The sequence below is a fragment of the Oncorhynchus mykiss genome, chromosome 2 (assembly GCF_013265735.2).
Source record: "Oncorhynchus mykiss isolate Arlee chromosome 2, USDA_OmykA_1.1, whole genome shotgun sequence".
NCBI lineage: Eukaryota > Metazoa > Chordata > Actinopteri > Salmoniformes > Salmonidae > Oncorhynchus > Oncorhynchus mykiss.
The window spans coordinates 32,914,197-32,937,294 of record NC_048566.1 but is presented as its reverse complement, the minus strand read 5'-3'; the positions used below and the strand labels follow the sequence as shown (position 1 = coordinate 32,937,294).

The following is a 23,098-nucleotide window of genomic DNA, read 5'->3' as shown; positions in this document are numbered from 1 at the left end:
TTCTAGAGAAAAGCAAGCATATTTCACGTTAACTTGGAGTTGCTGGAAATGAAGGAGAAAAGGGATATATAGGAAGCATGGAAAACTACCTTTGTTGTAATATTTCCCAAGGCTGGCACTGTAGCTATAACTGCGGTCAATGCTGAAAGCTCCTGTAAACATGAAACATTTTGCATAATCTATTTATTTATAGCAAACTCATAAAATACAAATATGCTGTCTTGGTATTAAATCAATATCAGGTGATGAAATGGAGGATGAACGTTGGCGAAGAACGGGCAGTTTGAAACAGGCAGTAAAAAAGACGGACCTGGTTCTTTGCGAGCCTCGTGGTGTTTCCAGTCTGCAGGCAAAGTGGCATTGCTCTCCACCCCGAACAGGCCTCTCTCCCTCTCCATGTTCTTCACATCACAGAAGAGCTGGTTATTGGTGTTCTGTTTGAAAGACACCAATATTAACCAATTGGAAATCATACAGCTCCTCACAAACAAGCATATCCTGTATAAAGGACACAGGTGTAACAGAGTTGACTCGAGACGGAGGTGACGGTAATGACACTTGCCTTGATGGCGCGGTCCTGGTTGTTGGGGACGTGTGGTAGAGGGGGTCTGCTCCAAGTCAATGTGTGATAGCTGGGGTTGTAGTAGTGGTGGTAGCTGTGAGGAACATCTGAGGAGCAAGAAGGGACATGACCTCAACCAGCACTGTGTATAAAATACATTACTGTATATGAATCCTAACCAAAACTGTAACCTAGCCAGCGCTACAGTATGGCTACATTATGGGGTCAAACTATTCGCAAACATTTTTCTTTTAAACCAACACTGTATCAATACAGTACCTGGTATTGCGTATTCGGAGTTGACGGTGCGTGAGGTGGAGAAGGAGACTGTCGGTGTGTTGGCTTGCTTGTCTTTCTGCCGGCGGCGGTAGAGCAGGAGCAGGGCCATCAGCAGCACCACCAGCATGACCAGCACCACGATGCCTGCGATGGCCCCCCACGAGTCCCTCTCCCCCGGGGACACGGGCACCATCATACTCACAAAGCGTTCTGTGTGGAGCACAGAGAACAAGGGTCATCACCGTCACAGGCCCTCCAGTCATCACCGTCACAATACTTAATGCTGAATAGCCTTCGGTAGATAATCACAGAAGTTTCAGTACCGTCTTATTTAACTGGATTGTAGCAGATTCAATAGACAACTATTATAGTCTGGTAGCTATGGGCAACAGTGTGTCATTACTAGCTTGTAAACTGATGTATGGTTAGTAGCTGTTCATTTGGGTAAAGGGGAGACCATACCTTTTTTGCAGTCGATCCCTGGTCCTGATTCACACACACACTCCCCTGTCTGTGGGTCGCAGTAGAAGTTGGGTGGGCAGGAGCAGACTTGGGCACAGTTAAGGCCAAACATCCCATGGTGGCATTCTAGAGGCACATGCAGATATTCAAAGTATGACTCATGAATTTGAACTCTTTATTTAAAAAAAAAATGGCATTGATTTCAATCAGCAAAGGTCAAGTTGGGCATATGTTGTGATACAGTAAAAAATCTATTGAGCCAGACTTACGTAGAGTACAGTCAGGGCCTGTCCATCCTGGGGGGCAGAGGCAGGACCCATCCTGATGGTGGCACGATGAGTTGTGGGCACATCTACACACTCCAGTACATTGCTTACCATAGAGACCCACTGGACAGGCTAGGAATTACACCAAAACACACGTCAAGGTCAAATATAATACACTCATAAAAAATGACCATATAAAGCAAGTATGCCAAGATGCTGCGGGGCTTCTACATGTACGCTAGTTTGACTATAGGTGAGATATGATTTAGTGCTGACCTTGTTCACAAAGGGCTCCAGTGTACCCGAGGGTACACACACACTGGCCTGTGACATGGTGGCAGGAGGAGGAGTGGGCACAGGAAGGGCATGTTATACTGCACTGGTCACCATACACACCTGCACTGCACACTGAGAGAAAGAGAGAGATTATGGTGATTCATAACAATTTAGCAACTTGACACACAATTTAGCATATGAATGAGATTGATGGTGATAGAGTGACATTTTCTACTTATTTATACAAGCATCAATATCAAGCATTTTCTGTACTCACTTTGTTGACAGGTGGGTCCCCAGTAACCAGGGAGACAAACGCAGGCACCGCTGTGTGGCAGACAGGTGGCGCTGTTCTGACAGAAGCAGCTCTGGTTACAGTGACGTCCCCATGTATCCTCTGGGCATGTCTGGGCACAGCGAGCACCTAGGAGAGAAAAGCACACACAAGACAGACAGAGAGACAGAGGGACACAGAGAGACAGAGAGACACAGAGAGAGAGAGAGACAGAGAGAGAGACAGAGAGAGGGAGAGACAGAGAGCGAGAGACAGAGAGAGAGAGACAGAGAGACACAGAGAGAGAGACACAGAGAGAGGTTAAAACCTGTAGATCACATTGGACTGACTAATTTCCAGGTCCATCCCAAGCTGACACAAACTCAATGGGGGCGTCGGTGCTTACCAGTCCACCCTGGCAGACACTGGCACTGCCCGCTGGCACCCTGGCAGCCGTCTGCGTTTAGGCAGTCACACCTCTTCAGGCAGCCTGGCCCGAACGTGCCCATCTGTACAGCAAACACATGCCAACCACGAAAGCATCGTCAAGGGAATCCCTGAACCATTTGGCCAGCACAGTCAGAGTCAAGCAAACTGTACTTTGGCAAGATACACTGTAAATACATCATAGTTGGCAGATTTTCCTCATTGAGGAAAAGGAGGAACTGATGATAAGGGGAAGTCCAGAATATAGGCTTATGGATGCACAGAATGAGCTACAGTAAAGAGATAAAGACAGTGATTATAGTTTGAGTAACATTACTAATAAATGCAATGAAAAAAATCACATCAGGCCCAAGTTACGTTAAGATTATGTTTCCTTTTAACAAACGTTATAGCTACAGTATCATACTGGCACTTACGGGACATGGTTGGTCGCACAGGGGCCCCTGCCAGCCTGGAGAGCAAGTGCAGGATCCGTCTGCTGGGTTACACAATGCCCCATTGGCGCACTGGCACGTGGCGTTGCAACCTGGGCCCCAGGTGCCCTTAGAACAGGGCATGGAGCAGTACCGCCCTCGCCAGCCTGGAGAGAGACAGAGAGGGACATTTTGTAAAGGAATCATACATGTCTGTGTCTGTCAGCCTGTATGTTTGTCTAAATGTCTTTCTGTAAAGAGGAGCAGCTATTTTGGAACAAAACACAGGTCTGCTTCTGATACCTATGGCTGGATTCAAACGGTGTCGCGGAGGTTCAAGGTTACAGCGTGATTGAACTTTAAAGGCAATGTTCCCACGTTAGCTAGCGGTGACTGCGTTCACGGTAAACGCTGCATATGTCGGCTCAAAAGGAAGTCCTGTTTAAATTTAGATTGCCCAATCTGTAACGCTTCAGCGACACAGATGGAATCGCGTTCTAACTGACTGGTTCACACAATAAGGTAGCCACAGACACACTCACACCATTGAGTATGTCTGCGTGTTTGTTTGTCCCATCGGAGTAGAGATATTATGACTATTCTCGCTCAGTAAGACTGTCTCTTATCAGTGACTCACCCTCTTTGCAGAAGCAGGTCCCATCAATGGGAGAGCAGTACACTGAGTTGGAGCAGGAGCACTCCAGAGAACAGTCCTTCCCATAGGTACCACTCTTACAGGGACTCTCACAGTGAGCACCCTACGCAACAGACATAAGCAGGTTATAACAGCTCACAACAACAGAAAAGCAGAATATATGCAATATGAGTATACATTTCTGCATGCATGTTTATTACCTTAAGTAAATAACCCAAATAAATCATGCTTTAGTTATTGTTAGTGCCATTCTGTGCCCCAGTGTTGCCTGTCCTAATCACTCACCGTGTACCCAGGGGCACAGTGGCAGCCCCCGCTCACACTGTCACACACCCCTCCGTTGACACACAGGCAGGGCTCCAGGCAACCATGGCCGTAGTAACCACGGGCGCAGGTCTCGTTGCAGTAAAGCCCCGCCCAGCCTGGCTGGCACGTGCACTCGCCTTTCAGTGGGTGACAGCTAGCCAATGGACAGAGGAAAACAAGGTCACATGGGTGAGCACAATTAATACAGAATTTAACAAATCTAAGAATTATAAACGACAAAATAATGTAAAAACTAATATGGGCTTGTGTGTGTGTGTGTGTGTGTGTGTGTGTGTGTGTGTGTGTGTGTGTGTGTGTGTGTGTGTGTGTGTGTGTGTGTGTGTGTGTGTGTGTGTGTGTGTGTGTGTGTGTGTGTGTGTGTGTGTGTGTGTGTGTGTGAATTGTTATATGTGGCAGTGTGTGTGTGTGTACCCTTTCTTGATCCATACCTGAGTGTGTGTGTGTCGTGGCAGCGGCAGGTGCGTTCACATTGAAGGCCGTAGGTGCCGTGCCTACACATCCTCTCTCTGCACTGGGGTCCACTGAAGCCAGGCTCACACAGACAGCCTCCGTCTATGTTATAGCAGCGAGACCCGTTGGCACAGTCGCACACACCCTTACAGTCCCGCCCGTAACTACCCACCCGGCACTCCTCGCTGCACCTGTGGAGATACCACACATACACACAAATCAGGACTCCGCAACCAAAGTGGAATAACATATATCTGTCTCGAACTGAATCAGAAACTATTGTGTTTGTACCCTATTTAATATCCTGTATGACAGATACATGAACTGTATGATATAAACAACTTCTACCCAACCATGGGCGCAGGTTGAGTTTACGGCACATGCATCGGTCTCTACTGCAGAGAGTTAGATAAACACACACACCTGTTTCCAGTGAAGCCTTCAGCACACTGGCAATGGCCTGTCTCAGGGTCGCAGTGGCCCCGGTTGTGACACACACACTCGTTGGCACAGTTAGGACCAAACCTGCCCTCTGCACAGCGCTCTGTACACACCTCACCCTGAGGAAGAGAGAGAAAGACAGAGAAAGAGAGAGGAGAGAAAGAGAGAGAGAGTGTACATGGTACGATGACATAAAAAAGAGGGATCTGATTGATAACCTCAAAAGACAAAGATTTCCATGTTGACCCACTGATGCTGTGTTTGAGTCAATGTAGGGATCAGGAAACATACCGTCCACCCAGGGGGGCACGCACAGATCCCCTTCCCCTGGCAGATTCCCCCATTCTGGCACGGGCATCGCAGCGGGCATCGACTCCTTGGGCATGCCTTCTCACAGCTGAGGAACATGGAGGAAAGAACTCTGAGTGGCAGCTCAACTCAGATTGTGTAGAGATGGAAATGTAGGGTACAAGTTAACGAGTTCCTATCTTTTTCAATTCAGTGGAATCTCTTTGCGATCCAGTGCATAAGCAAACAGAGAAAGTTGTTCAAGGACAAATCAAATTACTGCACTTGCAACAAATACTCAACGGCACACAGTAGAATTCATCAATAGTGGTACATTGCCAAACACTTCTACTAGTGCTTATAGTCAAAGGGCCAACCACCAAAAAAAGGCTTCAGAAAAGGCATTCTGTGACCCAGGAAACAAACATCATTATGCAGATCATTTTATGAGTATGAGGACTGTGTGTTTCAAAACTTGTAAACATGGCACGTTGCTTAAATATTACAAATCAAAGATGCAATTTCAAAATCATAGCATTTTAGCATTTCCTCTAGCAACATAATGAGGTTGGCATGCTACACCTTGGTTACATTTGTTACACACTTTCCGCTGTCCATGCTTGCAGAAAGCAACTTATGTACCGGACTGGAGAAATCCCAGAATAACACAAGATCAGAAGCTGTTGAAAGGTGCTAAATAGATTTTTGTATCAGATTTCAGAACATCACATTATGTAGCTGTCGGGACCTTGAATGTTTTGAGAGCTGTGCTAGCTGGCAAATGTGCTGTCTTTAGTTTGGCTAGAAGGCAAAAGCAATGATGGCCCTTGTAAGCTAAATACAGCTGACAAAACATCTTATACGGGTTCATCTGGATCAGTGAAGGACCGGTACGTTGCTAGGAACGTTGCTAGGGATATATTATCGTTGCTAGGGATATTATCCAGAACGTTGCTAGGAGCGTTGTTAGGGATATTATCCAAGATGCGCTATGATTTTGATGCTAAAGACATAACTTACATTTTTTAAAACTAATTAATATGCAATTTTTACAAGTTTTGAATCACACAGTGTTCATATTCACAAGATTATCTACCTAGTTGCTGACATTTTGCAGTTTTGTTTCCTGGGTCATGGATCAACACATTTTTTGAGGGTGGACCTTGGACTATTAGAGTGCTGTTGATTGATTTCTGACATTGGCAGCTGCCTCATATAAATAGTTCCCACTAATTCCTAGTGGTTTTCTACTCATCCTCAGGGGCATCTAAAACACAGGTTGTAAGTAATGACTCATGCTCTAACCTACTGTTTCAAGAGGGGCTCTTTTGCTGCATTGGTAGGATGGAATAAGGCCATAGGATATGGTATAACAATTAGTCTACTGCCTCTGCATTTTGTCTTTCCAACCTTAACATTCTATTTACTTTATATTGATACATACTGCTGAAGGCCTATTTGAGAGAGCGTTAGTTCTACAACTCACAATGTCCCAGTGAAATTTTCTCGACACAGGCACTCTCCGGTCACTTTATTGCAGGAACCCCCAGTTCCACACTGGCACTTCTGAAGACAGCCCTTGCCAAAGGTGCCTGGTGGGCAGGGGTCCTCGCAGCGGCGCCCAATGTAGCCTGGAGGACACTGGCAGGTACCGGTCACAGGATTGCACAGGCCACCGTTCTCACACTTACACAGCTGACCACAACCTGGACCCCAGTGTTGGTCATCGCAGGCTGGAAGACGCACACAGACAGATGATTACAGACACATAAAAAAATAAACCCCATACAGTGGACTGGTGGGTCAGTGTACAATGTTTTCCATCTGATATCTCTGAAAAGGTTTTCTTTATATTAACTTAACCTGATGTAGTTGTATGGTGTTACACTGTATACTATATGTGATGTCATTGCAATGCACATTGACAAAAACAAATCCAATGAAATTCCATTTGGACCACTGGGACTGTCATGTTTCATCCCAACAACAACAGCACAGGAACCTGAGTCGAAGACAATGGTAAAGATCACTCACCCAGGGACAATATATCTATACATGTATAGTCATGAATTTCCAACAAACAGAGACATAGTCTATGTCCAACTCTAGCCCTAATAGCTCCAGAATATTATGTTACAGACTTGTGATTCACGATTGACAGGGCGATTTGCATGGAGCCAACAAGATGGATGAGGTTAAAATTGAGAATTTGACAGTGGCCTTTCGGGATGGCTCCGGCGGTTATCGTCAACCGGTGATTCGCACAGGGTTTGGATTTCAATCAGAGTTAAGGAGCGTCAGGGGGGGGATCATTCCTGATTCCACGAGAACCAGGATCCCACATGGACACGCACTGACTCTTCCAATGTCTCATCAATAATGCAGACGGACTGCGGTACAAACCCTATTCAATGGAAAAAAAGATATCCAATACAGGTGATGTAACTGATGCTTTGCACACAAGTGATGATCTCACTAACTATCATGGTGCCAACCATTCAATGATAGATTGATACTTGTCTCATTGAGGTTATTGGGGAATGATCACAAACAAATCATAGGGTTCTAAATGGATTCTAGTGTGCTTGCTTCAGTCACAACTACTATTGCAGTAAAAACTACTACTACTTCTTCCACTATGAGAAAAATACTTTTAGACAGCTGAAGCAAGCACACACATTTTCTACAGGAACGGTATCTTTTCTACGTAGTTTATCGTGAGATCTTCCACCCACCTCTCTTTCCTTCAGTCACATACAGTATGTACTGTGTCACAGTTTCAAGCAGGACTTCTTTGACAATTAAATGGAGGGGACAGTATGGCCAAATTAGGGTTTGGAGCGTAAACTACCACATAGCAGAGAAATGTTTATTACTCTAACTCAGAACAAGACCTTTTTCTCCTTTCTTTGTTTAAATTAATCAAACGTTTACTCATTCCCTGTGTGGGCAGAGACGCTGAGAGGCTGCAGTTGGAGTGTGTGACACATTGAGTTATGGGAAGCTCAGCTGGAGCAGCAATAATGTTTGCACAGGCGTTCTCCAGGACGCCAATGGAGATTTAGGACCTGCAGGGTACTAGGCCTTCTACTATCTGCTATCATAGTCCAGGCCTGACAAGGCCAGCCATGAGTGTGGGTGAGTGAAACATGATGGATTGGACACCTATGCTTTGAAGAGCTGTGCTAGGACCAGCTGGCTGTGCCCAAGCCTCTGCACTTACTCAACTTATAACAGAACCCAGACCTGTTCTCAGGGAGATTGTCGATATGTTTGTTTACATCTGATCAGGGTTCAAAAGTTACATTTTTTCGATTGATGCGCTCTTTAAAAATGTCAAGTCTCCATTGTACTGTAAATGGAATGCATTAAGATAAGGTGGGACACTTATCTCCTTTCCCAAAGTGTATTGTCCAAGTGGTGGTGGAGGTCACGTCTGCATCCAACCACAGCATCATCTCCCACATATCTAACTGAACCACATTCAGTCCTTCTTTGCCCCATACCCTTCTTTCTCACACACCCTTCTAGAGTATATCACTCTATTCTTAAGTATCAAAACTCAACCAGTCTTCTTTTTCTGTCTCCAAACCCCCCGACCTCACCAAATATGTATTATTCCATCACAATCGCTCTTCCCAAAACAATCTCTTATTAAACTACATTTATTTATTTCTCTCTCTTTCTTCCTCTTTCGTTCTCTTTGTCCACTTCTTTCTCTCGCACTCTCTCTGGCTGCCTCTGCCCCCCCCTTCTCCCCCTCTCTCTTGGTCTCTCTCTCTCCCTCTTCCTCTGTTTTTCTCTCAGCTCCCAGTGCTAAACCTCAGCCTTTCTCTCTCATTTCCCACAGCTAGCTCAACACACAAGAATCTATTCCAGGAAGTGTCAGATCTCATTCTGCCAGTGGGCTTTATTATAGGACTCAGCAGTATGGGGCCAAGGCCAGCACTTGTTTGCCCAGAGAGAGAAGGAGAGAGAGACAAAGTGGGAAAGGGGTAACATTTTCCATTTCCCCTTCCCATCATCCCCTCTGAAGGCATCATACACCACCAGCTTAAGTTAAGCCCCCCATTCAGCACTGTACCAGTGACCTGGTTGAGTTCAGAAGAACACTGGCATTGATTAACTAGAAATTTCTGGGTTAATAAAATGTTTCTGGGATAAATAAAATGGAAAACATTAATCCTGTGCTGGAGATAAAGCTTTTTTTTAATCTATACATTTTGTAGCATAGGATTCCAAAAGTGTATACTTGCAGAATACGGAAAATATTGATTTTACATCCCGGGCCCTGGGTCTAAGCATGCAGTATAAGCTTTGGGGATGTTATATACTTGATGTAGCATAAAATGGCAGGTGAAAGGAAGGGAAGGGAGTGGGACATAGTGTCCTCCTGGTCTAATAAACTGTTTTCTGGACTGTGGCTTACTTCAATGACGCATCACTGTTTATTTGGCCCCTTGCTGTTTCCATTGGAAAGCCCTATGTGTGATTTGTGTGTGTGTGTGTGTGTGTGTGTGTGTGTGTGTGTGTGTGTGTGTGTGTGTGTGTGTTGATGTAACGCACCACTGGAGCAGTCGTCGCCACGCCAGCCTCCCTCACACTGGCAGCGGTCTGGAGCAACACATCTCCCATGGACACACTCCTTAGTACAGCGGGCTAGTGATGAAAAACACACACAAACACACGCTTAAGTAGACTAGAAGGTTCGTGGAGGGTTATATTATGTTATGTAATTATGCATGTCAACTCTGCAGAATGTAACCAACTCAGCAACCAAGCACAAAACTGGATGAATTCTAGAAATCGATGGCAAAATATGTAGAAATGTAATGAATTGAAATGCTACTGATGAAACCAAGTGAATCTTCTTAGTTTGTTATGGTATGCTAATAAAGAAAAGCCATGGCGTTAAACTTACGGACACAGTTGTCTCTGCTCTCGTAGTAGCCAGGGCAACACTGGTACCTCCGGCGGTAGTCCATCTTCACCGCCTGTCTGTATGCTGTCTTATAGGTGATCCTGGCCAACACAAAGTCAAATAGAGAATACTTCCTGTTACCCTCTGACCTCATGGACACAACCAGGAAGTAAACATGAAGTGAGTCGGCAGACTGTGTTACCTGTGACGGGTGCATCTGTAGGAGGTGCGTGGCTCAGAGCAAGGTTCCTCTGTCACCTGGTCATAAGGGTGGGCATACGACTCCTTCACTGAGGTTGTGAAGCTGCATGAAAGGACAAAATGTACCCAGACATAATAATACATTGACAGAACGAACCCATCATGGTCTAGAGTGGAGACAACCTGAAGTTGATATTTTGTGCTACATCTTCAACGAACAACATGTTATCTACAATGAAACCTGCTGCTACTTCTATTTCTTTATCACAAACTAAACAGTATAAACAAAAAACGTGCTCCCTTCTATTCTGGTACAATGACATGAGATGAGCTACACTGACTTACCTCTCCCATAGGCTACACACGTTGGGGTCCCTGGGGTTCAGAGACCAGGACAGGCCAATCAGAACGCTCAGAACCAGCAGGACGGTACAGGTCTGCAGTGACTGCATGGTCCTGAGGAGAGAAAGGGAGGAAAAAGGTTATGGAGGATATTTATAATGCCTGTCTATGGGAGCAATAGCAGTGATAATAGGCTACAGATCGAAAGCATGAGGACCAACATTTGAGGAGAGGGTTAGTTATTAAGGATCAGGTTATTAGCAGGAACGGGGATAATCAAATACCTCTCTTTATTTCTCTCATTAAACAGCAAATCAAATCATACTGACTTTGATAAACTGATACTTGTCTGTTTTTTGTTTGGCACTGCTTTTAGCCCGCCATCTGAATTACAAAGATATCAAACACTTCACAATGTAAAGAATATGAACATTTATCTGAAACCTTCCTGTAGTTTCACTCCAAGGGGAATCTAATGATATTTTCAGCACCTATAAAGCATGGTAAGCATTACCCCTTGTAAAAGAGTTGATTAAACACTAAGCAGAGGTAAGGCAGCGGGCCAGCATTGAGCCGCGTACCAAAACCCTCCCCGTCGCGCCCCCTACTCTCCCCATATGGCAACTTAGAACTGAGGAATCTGAGCAGTGGTGTCGAGTACTTAAGTAAAAATACTTTAAGGTACAACTTAACTCATTTTTTCGGGTATCTGTACTACACTATTTATATTTTTGACAACTTTTACTTTTACTTCATTACGTTCCTAAAGACAATTATGTACTTTTTACTCCATACATTTTCCCTCACACTGAAAAGTACTTACATTTTGAATGCTTAGCAGGACAGGAAAATTGTCCAATTCACACATGAATCCCTACATCCCTACTGCCTCTGATCTGGGGGACTCACTAAACACAAATGCTTAGTTTGTAAATTATGTCTGAGTGTTGGGAGTGTGCCGCTGTCTATCCGTAGAAAACATTGTGCCGTCTGGTTAGCTTATTATAAGGAATTTGAAATGATTGTATATTTAACCGTTTACATTTACTTTTGATACTTAAGCATATTTAAAACCAAATACATTTAGACTTTTACTCAAGTAGTATTTTACTGAGTGACTTTCACTTTTTCTAGAGACATTTTCTGTGAAGGAATCTTTACTTTTACTCAAGTATGACAATTGGATACTTTTTCCACCACTGAATCTGTGAGAGAGCGAGAAAGAGCGAGCGAGACAGAAATGGATTGGGGAGAGGAATACGACTCCAGCTACCATCCTAGCTATTATCAATCAGAGCTGGAGAGAAGACTCCACACTCTTCTACCATGTCCCCTTCCACACTCACACCATCTGGATCCAATCAAAACGCAGACCCAGGGGAACGCCCAGTGATGGGGACCGGAGAAGGCTCTCAAGGAGCGGTAGGGAGGCCGGCACAGAGAAAGTGGTCTTTTCCCCAAAAAACTCCCATGGACATTTTGGGAAGTTCAGGAGCACTATAGACTGAAGGGCCAGTCCCCTCATCTTGGGAAAGGGACGGTCTTTGGAGGATGGACTCATGTTGACATAAAATTGGTCAAGGGGTATTCAACTAGATATTTAGCATTTTTGTTCAGTCAAGCAAAGAGAGGAACAACAAGCCACTTCAATAAGTCTAGGTCTAGCCCTTCACAAGGTCTCTTTCTCCCCCCACAATGTAAGGCTGTGGTTCTTCAACAATGCCATGCTAGGATCCCTTTTAGGGGCTTCAGCCTAAGCATTCTCCTAATCAGAGTAACAAACAAACTGCAGCCACACCACAGCAGTCACACTAAACCTACAGCTGTAGCTATGAGTTGATTTGGCACAATTCTCCCTGTAACATAAATCATGTTCATTCACTGATCTGCTGCGTTTGAGAGATCACCCTTCACAACCCTCCTGTCCTCTGTGTCAGGAGATAATACACATTCTGGCACACACTCTAACGCCTTAAAAAGCTGCACCACAAAAACAGAATTTTATAAGAACAGGCATATGGTTTTTATTAAGAGGAGCAATCGACTTCAGCAGCCACTTCATTGGACTGGAGTAAATATCTTTCATTAGCTTTTTTCTTTTTAATTGATCTTCATTAGACAAAGTCTTGAAACCGCATGGGAATGCTTAAGTGCCGAGAAAGACAACGTAGGTTTAATGAGTGCAGACGTGAAGAGCGACAGCTCTGGCTGAAAGTAAAGGCAGCGCAGTTCACATGACATGTTTGCGTTACCTTTAAATTGAACGGTAGGTCGGTAGACATAACTGGTAAGTAGGTAGCAGACCCCTGCTCAGAGAGGGTAAAATGGTTCAGGCCCCCCCCCCCCCCCCAAAAGTAGTCTTTTATTTGCAACTCCACCCATACAAGTGGGTTGATTACTGATTCCTGCCCAAGCCTTTGCTGCTGAGAGCACACTCTTATAAAATTCAACTTACAGTTATTAGTTTAATCCTCATCATATTTTCTTCCATCGTCTTTTATAAAAATCAAGTTTCTTCTGTGTTGCTTCATGTAATCAACATGAGATAAAAACATACACAGATGGCAAAGTATATTTATTATTATTATTTATTATGTTAAAAGTGCAGATGGGCACCAGATTTGGCTCTACTTATCTATTAGGTCCGAGGTGTAGTCTGGACCAGAGGTGCATCTCTATGTGCCTTGAATGGTACAGAGGTGGTTCTGGACCTCTAATGCAGCAGCCTGCACTCGAAGGCTTTTTTTGGTTAGTTTCAATGAGCAAAGCAGACCATCTCAATTGGACTTTCATGTGGCCCATTAAAAAAAAGAGTCTAGGAATACACAGCACAACGCACGCACACACTTTCTAATAGTTTCATCGACAGCTCATTCGTTTTTCATGTTCTTAAAACGTTCCATGCACAAAATGAGTCCCATACATTGAAACGAGTACAGAGAGACTATTTATAGTATCTGAGTATATTCACAAATTCATTGGACTCGTCTTGGCTCACAATGTCAAGCGTCACAGATCTAAACAAGTGGCCCAGGCGTGTGCCGATCGTACCAACTGGAGAATGTCCTAATGTTTAAAAGGGCCCCACAATGCTCTTTCCAGAACTGCACAGGGACTTCAATGGAAACAAGGCCCAAATGAAAACAGATGTACTCGTGTCACATTAATCTTTCAAGACCGAGACACTCTTATGCATGTTATTACCATTCAATTTCAGTCACGAGTCTTGCAAAAGCCTCAGAAATGAGACTAAGGAAAAATATTTGATTTGGTTTCACACAGATTGCGTTCACAGTTTTCATTTAATGACAGCTCAGGAGGCTACTCACACATATTTACTGAAACGTTTTATTATTATTATTTCATCTTTACCATCATTTGAACCATGAAATATTCATGCAATAGTGATTAATTCACATTTACTGAGCATCCTAAAGCTTCTTGTCTTCCAAGACAATCCAGTCCTGAGTGGGGTGGGGTCTTAATGGTCGCTATTGGATAACATGCTCCTTAAATAAGGGTAGAGAGTTTTTTAAATTACATTTTATATTATTTATTTATTTATTTATTATTTATTGAATATTCGAAACATACAACATACTTGCAGTGAAGCCGCTCAACAACTACATCATACCAGTCATCCAACAGATTCCCATTCAAAGCGACACACCAGGGTCAATGCCCTGCTCAAGGGCACGTTGACCGATCTACCACCAGACCAAAAAACGTGAACCCGAACCCTCCAAGATCCCCCCACAGTTCCCTAATAGTTGTCCCTCAACCATTTGAGACCCCTCCCACAGTCCCTCCCCCAAGGAATATTTTTTTATGTAATTCCCCACCCCCAAGAACCCCACCCAATGTACCAACAACCAAGAGAATGACTAAAGAGAAAAAAGGAAAAGACAGAAGAAAACAGCCAACAACAATGCAAAAAAAATATTATAAAAAAAACAACAAAGGACATCAAGGACGACTAAAATCATAACAGCAATGCGAACTGTATATGTTTGTGTGCATGTCTGGCACTATTACATGTATGTGTGTGTTCTTGTATGTGTTTATTTGAATGAGAGTGTGTGTATATGCATGTGTACAAACACCTTCACGGCATCAGCCTCAGGCAAACCGGCATTAGTTGTAAAAACACTGCCACTTAGTGTCATTCAAATGTTCTTTAGAGTAGAGAGTTGTTTTTATACTGTCAGTATATGGTGAAATTCCAGACACTGCACATGGCACTGTTCAAATGTTGCTTGCCTTTTTCCCTCCCCTCTACTCCTCTCTCTTTGGGGTTGAAATGTTAATTGAGGTAGAAAATATTAGTCACTCTTTGGAACAGAGCGTCGCAAAGGAAAATAAAATTGAGAGAAAAACATTGGCTGTGGATTGGTGACAGAACGAGAGAGAAAGAGAAAATAGAAAAGGAGAGAGAGAGAGAGACAGCGAGCGAGAGACAGCGAGAGAGAGAGAGACAGCGCGCGAGAGAGAGAGAGAGACAGCGAGAGAGAGAGAGAGAGAGAGAGAGACAGCGAGAGAGAGCGAGAGAGAGAGAGAGAGAGAGTGAGAGAGAGAGAGAGACAGCGAGAGAGAGAGAGACAGCGAGAGAGAGAGAGACAGCGAGAGAGAGAGAGACAGCGAGAGAGAGAGAGAGACAGAGACAGCGAGAGAGAGAGAGAGAGACAGTGAGAGAGACAGTGAGAGAGAGAGAGAGAGAGAGAGAGAGAGAGAGAGACAGAGAGAGAGAGAGAGAGAGAGAGAGACAGTGAGAGAGAGACAGTGAGAGAGAGAGAGAGAGAGACAGTGAGAGAGAGAGAGAGAGAGAGAAGTAGGGAGAGAGAGAGAGAGAGAGAGAGAGAGAGAGAAAAGAGAGAGGGAGGAAAGGAGGGAGGAGAGAGGGACGCCAATAACAACTCGATTTTCATATAGAGGGGTGCAATATCTAAGCCAGACTAAGAAACTAAGTTACACACTATGAAGTCTCAAGTTCACAGTCATTTCTCAAAGTTACTCCTGGGAATCTCCTGGCATTGTAAAATGCTATAATAATGTTATATGATCAATAATATGAATGCCATTTCCAAATGTCCAAATGTCCCAAATTATTGAAGCCAAAGAGAGAAAATGACACAGGAAAACAGTTTATTCACTTCAGTATTGCATTCGCCACGTCTGCACTGCGCAAAAACGATGGGCTAAGAGTCAACACTTTGTAATGAGGTTGATATCCATTCAACAGCCAACTCCTATATATGATTCTATGATACTTATAAGGTAACAACAACCAATCAAAGGTCAATGTCACCAGCTGCACGATTTCCATGATATATGACATTCAGAAGCTGAACATTATACACTATAGTTGAACATTATAGTTGAACATTATACAGAAAATATTATTTAAATGCATATCAGTTAGGTAATGTAACAACCAAAACTTGTCAACATGATATAATTGGCTGAACACTTCTGAATGTCAATTCCCCTGATTAGTGGTATCAAGAGCCTTTTTAGGACAAATATAACAATTTCAAGCTTAAGACTTTGTGTCATCAATTTACATATGAACTGTAAGAACAAATCCATAAAAGTGCTCTCAAGCTGACAGGCATTGCCAGTTGGAGTGAATAAGATGGAGAGCTTGATGTGTCACTCTAACCACAGTCTATAGTCCCGACTCTGCAGCATTAGCCCCCACCCCCTTTCCCCCCTATACCCTCCATTAAAACACAGTTACTGTAAACTAGATATATCATCCCATAATCCTTTGCATCTGGAATTTCTTCATGACTTGCATGAGAGATTCGGCTCCTTCGACCACGGGTAGGCTGGCACACACTCCCTAGTCGCTGTAATGCCACATGTTAGGTGGGCGGGTGTGGGGGCAAAGGGAGTAGGCACCATCAACAACCCTTTGGGAGAATGGGGATTTGACGGAACAACTACACCCCACCCCACACCCAATCTTTCAAATTCATACTTTCTGAAACATGAACGTTTTTTGCAAATCAGAAATATATGTGGTGCGTAACTGTTGATTTGGTCATTTTCTTGCATTTATCCATTACATATTTTATTGTTTCTTGAACATGACACATTTTGGGGGTATTCACAGTGAGGCTTTGTACATTAAAGGTGGTACCGGACCACAAGTCTCATCCCCCACACACTGGAACATTCTGAGTGGAAAGTCTTGTCCTGGCAGCTCATATGCTGTTGATCGTTGTCGTAGGATTTGTGTGACAAAGGGATGAATGGAGGGAAAGAGGAGGGGTTCGTCTTTTGGGAAGTTACCTTTCGGAAGGCTGTATTTTGCTGAGTGAGCTTGGAGCTGCAGAGTGTGCTGTCTTCTGTAGGATTCATGCGAATGAACTATGAGTTCTTGAACTTTGACCTTTGACCCGGAGAGAAAAAAAGACACCTTTAACTTTTGGGTGTCTGCTTCTTTTGTCTTCCTTTTACAGAATTGTTATTGTATCTCAGCAGATCTGTTTGATGCTTTTGTTTCGCTGAATGTTCTCGAAAAAGCACAGACGTAAACATTTTGGATGCGATTCAACGCAACACAGTCTCTCCAATACAGTGGCATATGCGTAATGGTCTCTCTCTAATTCTACGTTAAACCAGGGTAGTTGCTATTGAAAAACAAATACAATGGTCCCTATGTCAACTGTATGTCATCCCTATGTCTAATTTCCTCAATCAAGATGTTGTACTTCTTATTTTCTTCATGACTCTTCAACTCAACTTCTGTCTTGTTTTGGGACCAGAGTATTGTGGGAACCTCTACTTGAGTGAAGTATTCTAGATGAGGTGTATCGTCATCGGCTGATCTTCTCATGACACTGCCAGACATAACACTCAGCTTTTACACATACACCACAAGGCCAAGAGGTCACGAGTCTTTGAAAAATGTTGTGGGCCATCAGAAAACAAAAACAACCCCAGCTAAACACTGTGATGACCAATGATTAACAACTGACAAAAGCATTCGTGTCTAAGTCAGGGATGGGCAACTAGTGGCCCGTTTTTGTAGACCCACGGAGCAACCTACAAATAAATGAAAAATGTATATTTTAAACTCAACTTACTGTTGAGAGTGAGAATAGTAGAATTTTCGAAATTTGGTCGTGCATCAGATGTTTTTCTCTTGTTATGTCAGTCACAAAAATAAAAAAAATAAGATAAACTTAGGGCCCCAACAAAATGTCACTTAGAGCCGCCAAAAGGCTAGGGCTGGCTCTGACTGCGTGTGTGGGTATGGATGTGGGTATGGTTGTGGGTACGCAGACCGGCGAGCCACTGCGGCCCCTCATGATGAGTTCAGATGGTGGCCCTCAGCCCCATCACAGTTACCCATCCCCGGTTTAAGTTTATCAACTGGCCACTAGTTCAACTTTTATGGCAAAAGATAAAAGACCAAAAATAATTTATTGAACTTGACCTGTTCTTAACTTTTGATATACCACTTTTGGGCGTCTGTTTCTTTAAAAATGTTATTGAACCTCAGGAAATCTGTTTGATTCGGTCAGCCTTTTGGATATGATTCAACACAACCCTTCTCAGCAACAGCCTCTTCAATACAGTAACATTCTGTATACTTAATGATGTCTGCCAATCTATGCCACGGTTTGAGTCATAAAACACTTCTCTAACGCTTTGTTAAATCAGAGTAGTTGCTATGGAAAAATAAAACAGAACCTACGTCTGTATGTCAACTCTATTGCCTCACACTTCTCTTCTTCTGCCTCACATACAGGGCCGGACTACCGCATTTGGGGCCCTGGGCCACCGACCTCCAGGGGAAATAAGCCATGGTGCAGAGAGAAAAATGTGCAGTTTTATAATACTATTCTACACATTCTGTCATAAGGCTGAGAGAACATTTTGCAGTTTTAAAGCTAATTTCCAGCAATTCTACACATTTTGCTATCATATGCTATCTAGGGGAAAGGAGGGACACGCACCATATTATTTTTTTGTCAGGCAACGGGCCCAAGGCCTGTGTGTGAGCAGGGCCGGATTACCGAACGGGCATGCAGGGCACACATATTGCCCCCCCCGTGATGGCCACACCTTTTCCTCTACTCATAGAGAGCAGCTCTAGCAGTCTGATAAACCAGAGTTGGGGTGTATGTGTTAGACTCTATCCCTGTAATGTTGGTCATGTGGTTCTGGTGTAGAAAGCTTATGTCATAGGCACTGTCGATAGGGCGACACTGAACAGACTGAAATAGATTGATAAGGGTACCATGGCAATGATGTTGTTTTGGGTCTTATTAGAACATCAACATGAGCTCTACACATGGCCAAACAGTCAGCCATGGAATATGTGACTTATGGTGTTGTTAAGCTAATACTTGAAGCTAGTTCATGCATGATCATTCAGACCTAATATATCCAAATTAAATCAAATCAAACTTTATTTGTCACATGCATTGAATACAACAAGACCTTACAGTGAAATGCTTAATTACAAGCCCTTAACCAACAGCGCAGTTCAAGAAGAGTTAAGAAAATATTTACCAAATTAACTAAAGTAAAAAATTTAAAATAATACAAAGTAACACAATAAAATAACAATAACGAGGCTATATACAGGGGGTACCGGTACCGAGTCAGAGTGTGTGGGAGTACAGGTTAGTTGAGGTCATTTGTACATGTACAGTAGGTAGGGGTGAAGTGACTATGCATAGATAATAAAACAGCGAGTAGCAGCAGTGTACAAAACAAATGGATGCGCTAGACTTGGCGCTCCGGTACCGCTTGCCGTGCGGTAGCAGAGAAAACAGTCTATGACTTGGGTGACTGGAGTCTTTGACAATTTTATGGGCTTTCCTCTGACACTGCCTATTATATAGGTCCTGGATGGCAGGAAGCTTGGCCCCAGTGATGTACTGGGCCGTACGCACCACCCTGTCAGGAAGTTCAGAATCCAGTTGCAGAGGGAGGTGTTTAGTCCCAGGGTCCTTAGCTTAGTGATGAGGTTTGTGGGCACTATGGTGTTGAACGCTGAGCTGTAGTCAATGAACAGTATTCTCACATAGGTGTTCCTTTTGTCCAGGTGGGAAAAGGCAGTGTGGAGTTTGATTGAGATTGCATCATCTGTGGATCTGTTTAGGCTGTATGCGAATTGGAGTGGGTATAGGGTATCTGGGAGGATGCTGTTGATGTGAGCCATGACCAGCCTTTCAAAGCACCTCAAGGTTACCGACGTGAGTGCTACAGGGTGCTAATCATTTAGGCAGGTTACCTTCGCCTCCTTGTGCACAGGGACTATGTCGCTCTGCTTGAAACATGTACTGTAGATATTACAGACTTGGTCAGGGAGAGGTTGAAAATGTCAGTAAAGACACTTGCCAGTTGGTCCGCACATGCTTTGAGTACACTTACTGATAATCCATCTGGCCCCACGGCTTTGTGATTGCTGACCTGTTTAAAGGTCTTGCTCACATTGGCTATGGAGAGTGTTATCACATAGTCATCCAGAACAGCTGGTGCTCTTGTGCATGCTTCAGTGTTGCTTGCCTCGATGCGAGCATAAAAGGCATTTAGCTCGTCTGGTAGGCACGCAGCTCGCGTCTGGGATTCCCTTTGTAGTCCGTAATAGTTTTCAAGCCCTGCCACATCTGACGAGCGTCAGAGCCAGTGTAGTAGGATTCAATCTTAATCCTGTATTGACATTTTGCTTGTTTGATGGTTAGTCTGAGGGCATAGCGGTATTTCTTAAAAGATTAGTGTCCTGCTCCTTGAAAGTGGCAGCTCTAGCCTTTAGCCCGATGCAGATCCATGGCTTCTAGTTGGGATATGTAAGTACGGTCACTGTGGGGACGACATTCTCAATGCACTTTTTGATGAAGCCGATGACTGAGGAGGTTACTCCTCAATGCCATTGGATGAACATATTCCCGTCTGTGCTAGAAAAACAGTCCTGTAGCATAGCATCCGCGTTATCTGACCACTTCCGTATTGACCGAGTCACTGGTACTTCCTGCTTAAGTTTTTGTTTGTAAGTAGGAATCAGGAGGATACAATTACGGTCAGATTTGCCAAATGGAGGGCGGGGAAGAGCTTCGTATTCATCTCTGTGTGTGGAGTAAAGGTGGTCTACAGTTTCTATTCCTCTGGTTGCACAAAATGTAAAACTGATTTATCAAGTTTGCCTGCATTAAATTCCCCGGCCACTAGGAGCGCCGCTTCTGGTTGAGCATTTTCTTATTTGCTTATAGCCTTATAGAGTTGGTTGAGTGCGGTCTTAGTGCCAGCATCGGTCTGTGGTGGTAAATAGATGGCTACGAATAATATAGATGAGAACTCTCTTGGAAGATAGTATGGTCTACAGCTTATCATAAAATACTCTATCTCAGGCGAGCAATACCTCAAGACTTCTTTAATATTAGACATCACGCACCAGCTGTTATTGACAAAAAGACACGCACCCCCACCCCTCTAGACGTAGCTTCTTCTCTGTTCTGCCGGTGCATGGAAAATCCCGCCAGCTCTATATTATCCGTGGCGCCGTTCAGCTACGACTCGGTGAAACATTAAGATATTACAATTTTTAATGTCCTGTTGGTAGGATAATCATAATCGTAGGTCATCAATTTTATTTTCAAATGATTGCATGTTAGCAAGTAGAACGGATGGCAGTGGGAGTTTACTCGTCCTTCTACGGATTCTCAGAAGGCAGCCCAGCCTGCGCCCTCTTTTTCTCCGTCTTTTCTTTACGCAAATGACTGGGATTTGGGCCTGTTCCCCCTGGGAAAGCAGTATATCCTTCTCATCGGACTCGTTAAAGGAAAAAGCTTCTTCCAGTTTGTGGTGAGTAATCGCTGTTCTGATGTCCATGTAAAACGTCAGTCATCCTCTTTGGGGGTGTCATCTTATAGATAAGGTTGGTATCAATGCCTGGCCAACTGAAACGTGTTGAACTGACACTCTGGGAACATATTCTCTCTTGTTGTGTTGGGCATTTGGCCAAGTTGAGGCCTCTCTCTCCAAGTTGAGTACATCCCTGCTGCATTGCTCCACAGTGAGGGCTTGTGTGTTCTCGTCTGCAACCAGCTAGCCACACAGTGTAAACTACCTCTAGGGCCGGCACACTCCAGACCATAACCACAGGCAGAGTGACTGTGGTTTCGTTGGTCAGAGAAAGTGTAGGGGTCCTCACAAACACAAACACTCCGGAGTACTCTAGCCAGAATAAAAACACATTCACATGTACATGTTCAGTACACCCCAAAACACTCACCTCAGATTAAAAAAGCATTGTTCAGGGTATAAATAGTATTTTCTATGCAAACTTAACTATATGAAATTGTGGAAAACCTAAAATGGAGGCCCTGGTTTTGGAGGGACATGACGATACAGAGCAGTAATTATATGCGCCGTAATGTACTGGGATCATAATGTATGCAGAGACACTTGGGCTTCTTGTAAATAAAAAAGGCTTTCCACAAACCACAACCAGAAAACACAGCCTTGAAGAACACGGTAGAAAGACCACACCGTTGGCATTATCGTGAGACCATCGCTTAGAAGGCTCCAGTAACAGTTCAGGATTCTGAACATGTAATTACCATAGAATCAAGTGGTATTATTTTAGAGACCATATGTAATTGCCATAGAATCAAGTGGTATTATTCTAGAGACCCCATGCGTGCACAGTGAGCTTTCATAGTGAATGAACCTCCATGCTGGAGACAAGCTGTTTAGTACAGTTTAGTTGGTATAAAATAACAATCCACTAATGGTATAACCCCATTCATAACCGAATCCTCCGCTGTAGATTAATATTTACCATAATTATCCTCAAGAAATACTGTAGCATCCTGACATACAGGTCTTGAATAACAAAACAATAAATATCTACATAATTTGAGATTTTCACAATTACACAATTTGTGTTATGACTTCTAGACATCCTGATAATCATAATTGATGAGTTTTCTGGTGTGACAGCATGAATCATCATCAGTAGCTTGCTTGTTCAGAACTACCCCTTCCTTTGATCTTCCTGCCATACCCCGTAGTAAAATCCCCTCTCCTACTACAATATGGTGGTGACATTACAATAGGAAGTTCCCTATAGTCTGAAGGTCTCTGTGGTGCCCTGGACCCCACAAGCCTATTGTTATACTACCCGTTGAGTCACTTCACACATGATGCCATGATCAAAAAAGGCCTTGGCGCCTGACAGTGAAGAGTTATGAGTCTGTAAGGTGTGAAGTTTTTTTTGAGAACGAGAAAAAGGGGTTATAAACTCGGATATCAGTCATACCTCTACACATCACCCTCCTCATAATGTCAGACTACACATGCACTACCGTTCAGAAGATTGGGTTCACTTAGAAATGCCCTTGTTTCTGAAAGAAAAGCACATTTTTGGTTCATTAAAATAACATAAAATTGAGTGTAGTCATTGTTCATGTTGTAAATGACTATTGTAGCTGTTTTTTAAATGGAATATCTACATAGGCGTACAGAGGCCCATT

At 43.6% G+C, this 23,098-nt stretch overlaps 1 protein-coding gene across 2 annotated transcripts in view; it reads right to left on the bottom strand.

Annotated features, from left to right (window-relative positions):
- Positions 1–23,098, bottom strand: part of LOC110487447 (platelet endothelial aggregation receptor 1) — a 43,396-nt gene that overhangs the window by 2,516 nt on the left and 17,782 nt on the right. For both annotated transcript variants that reach the window (XM_021559388.2, XM_036946103.1), the window contains exons 2-21: positions 10,608–10,718; positions 10,264–10,365; positions 10,062–10,162; positions 9,707–9,799; positions 6,627–6,873; positions 5,144–5,249; positions 4,835–4,971; positions 4,390–4,602; positions 3,920–4,094; positions 3,617–3,737; positions 2,983–3,146; positions 2,526–2,628; positions 2,123–2,269; positions 1,846–1,977; positions 1,573–1,701; positions 1,304–1,429; positions 842–1,051; positions 563–669; positions 311–434; positions 90–152 (exon numbers count right to left, since the gene is read on the bottom strand). In XM_021559388.2, the coding sequence (XP_021415063.2) occupies positions 90–152; positions 311–434; positions 563–669; positions 842–1,051; positions 1,304–1,429; positions 1,573–1,701; positions 1,846–1,977; positions 2,123–2,269; positions 2,526–2,628; positions 2,983–3,146; positions 3,617–3,737; positions 3,920–4,094; positions 4,390–4,602; positions 4,835–4,971; positions 5,144–5,249; positions 6,627–6,873; positions 9,707–9,799; positions 10,062–10,162; positions 10,264–10,365; positions 10,608–10,714 (2,707 nt within the window). In that variant the 5' untranslated portion in view covers positions 10,715–10,718. The remainder of the gene's footprint in view (positions 1–89; positions 153–310; positions 435–562; positions 670–841; positions 1,052–1,303; positions 1,430–1,572; positions 1,702–1,845; positions 1,978–2,122; positions 2,270–2,525; positions 2,629–2,982; positions 3,147–3,616; positions 3,738–3,919; positions 4,095–4,389; positions 4,603–4,834; positions 4,972–5,143; positions 5,250–6,626; positions 6,874–9,706; positions 9,800–10,061; positions 10,163–10,263; positions 10,366–10,607; positions 10,719–23,098) is intronic.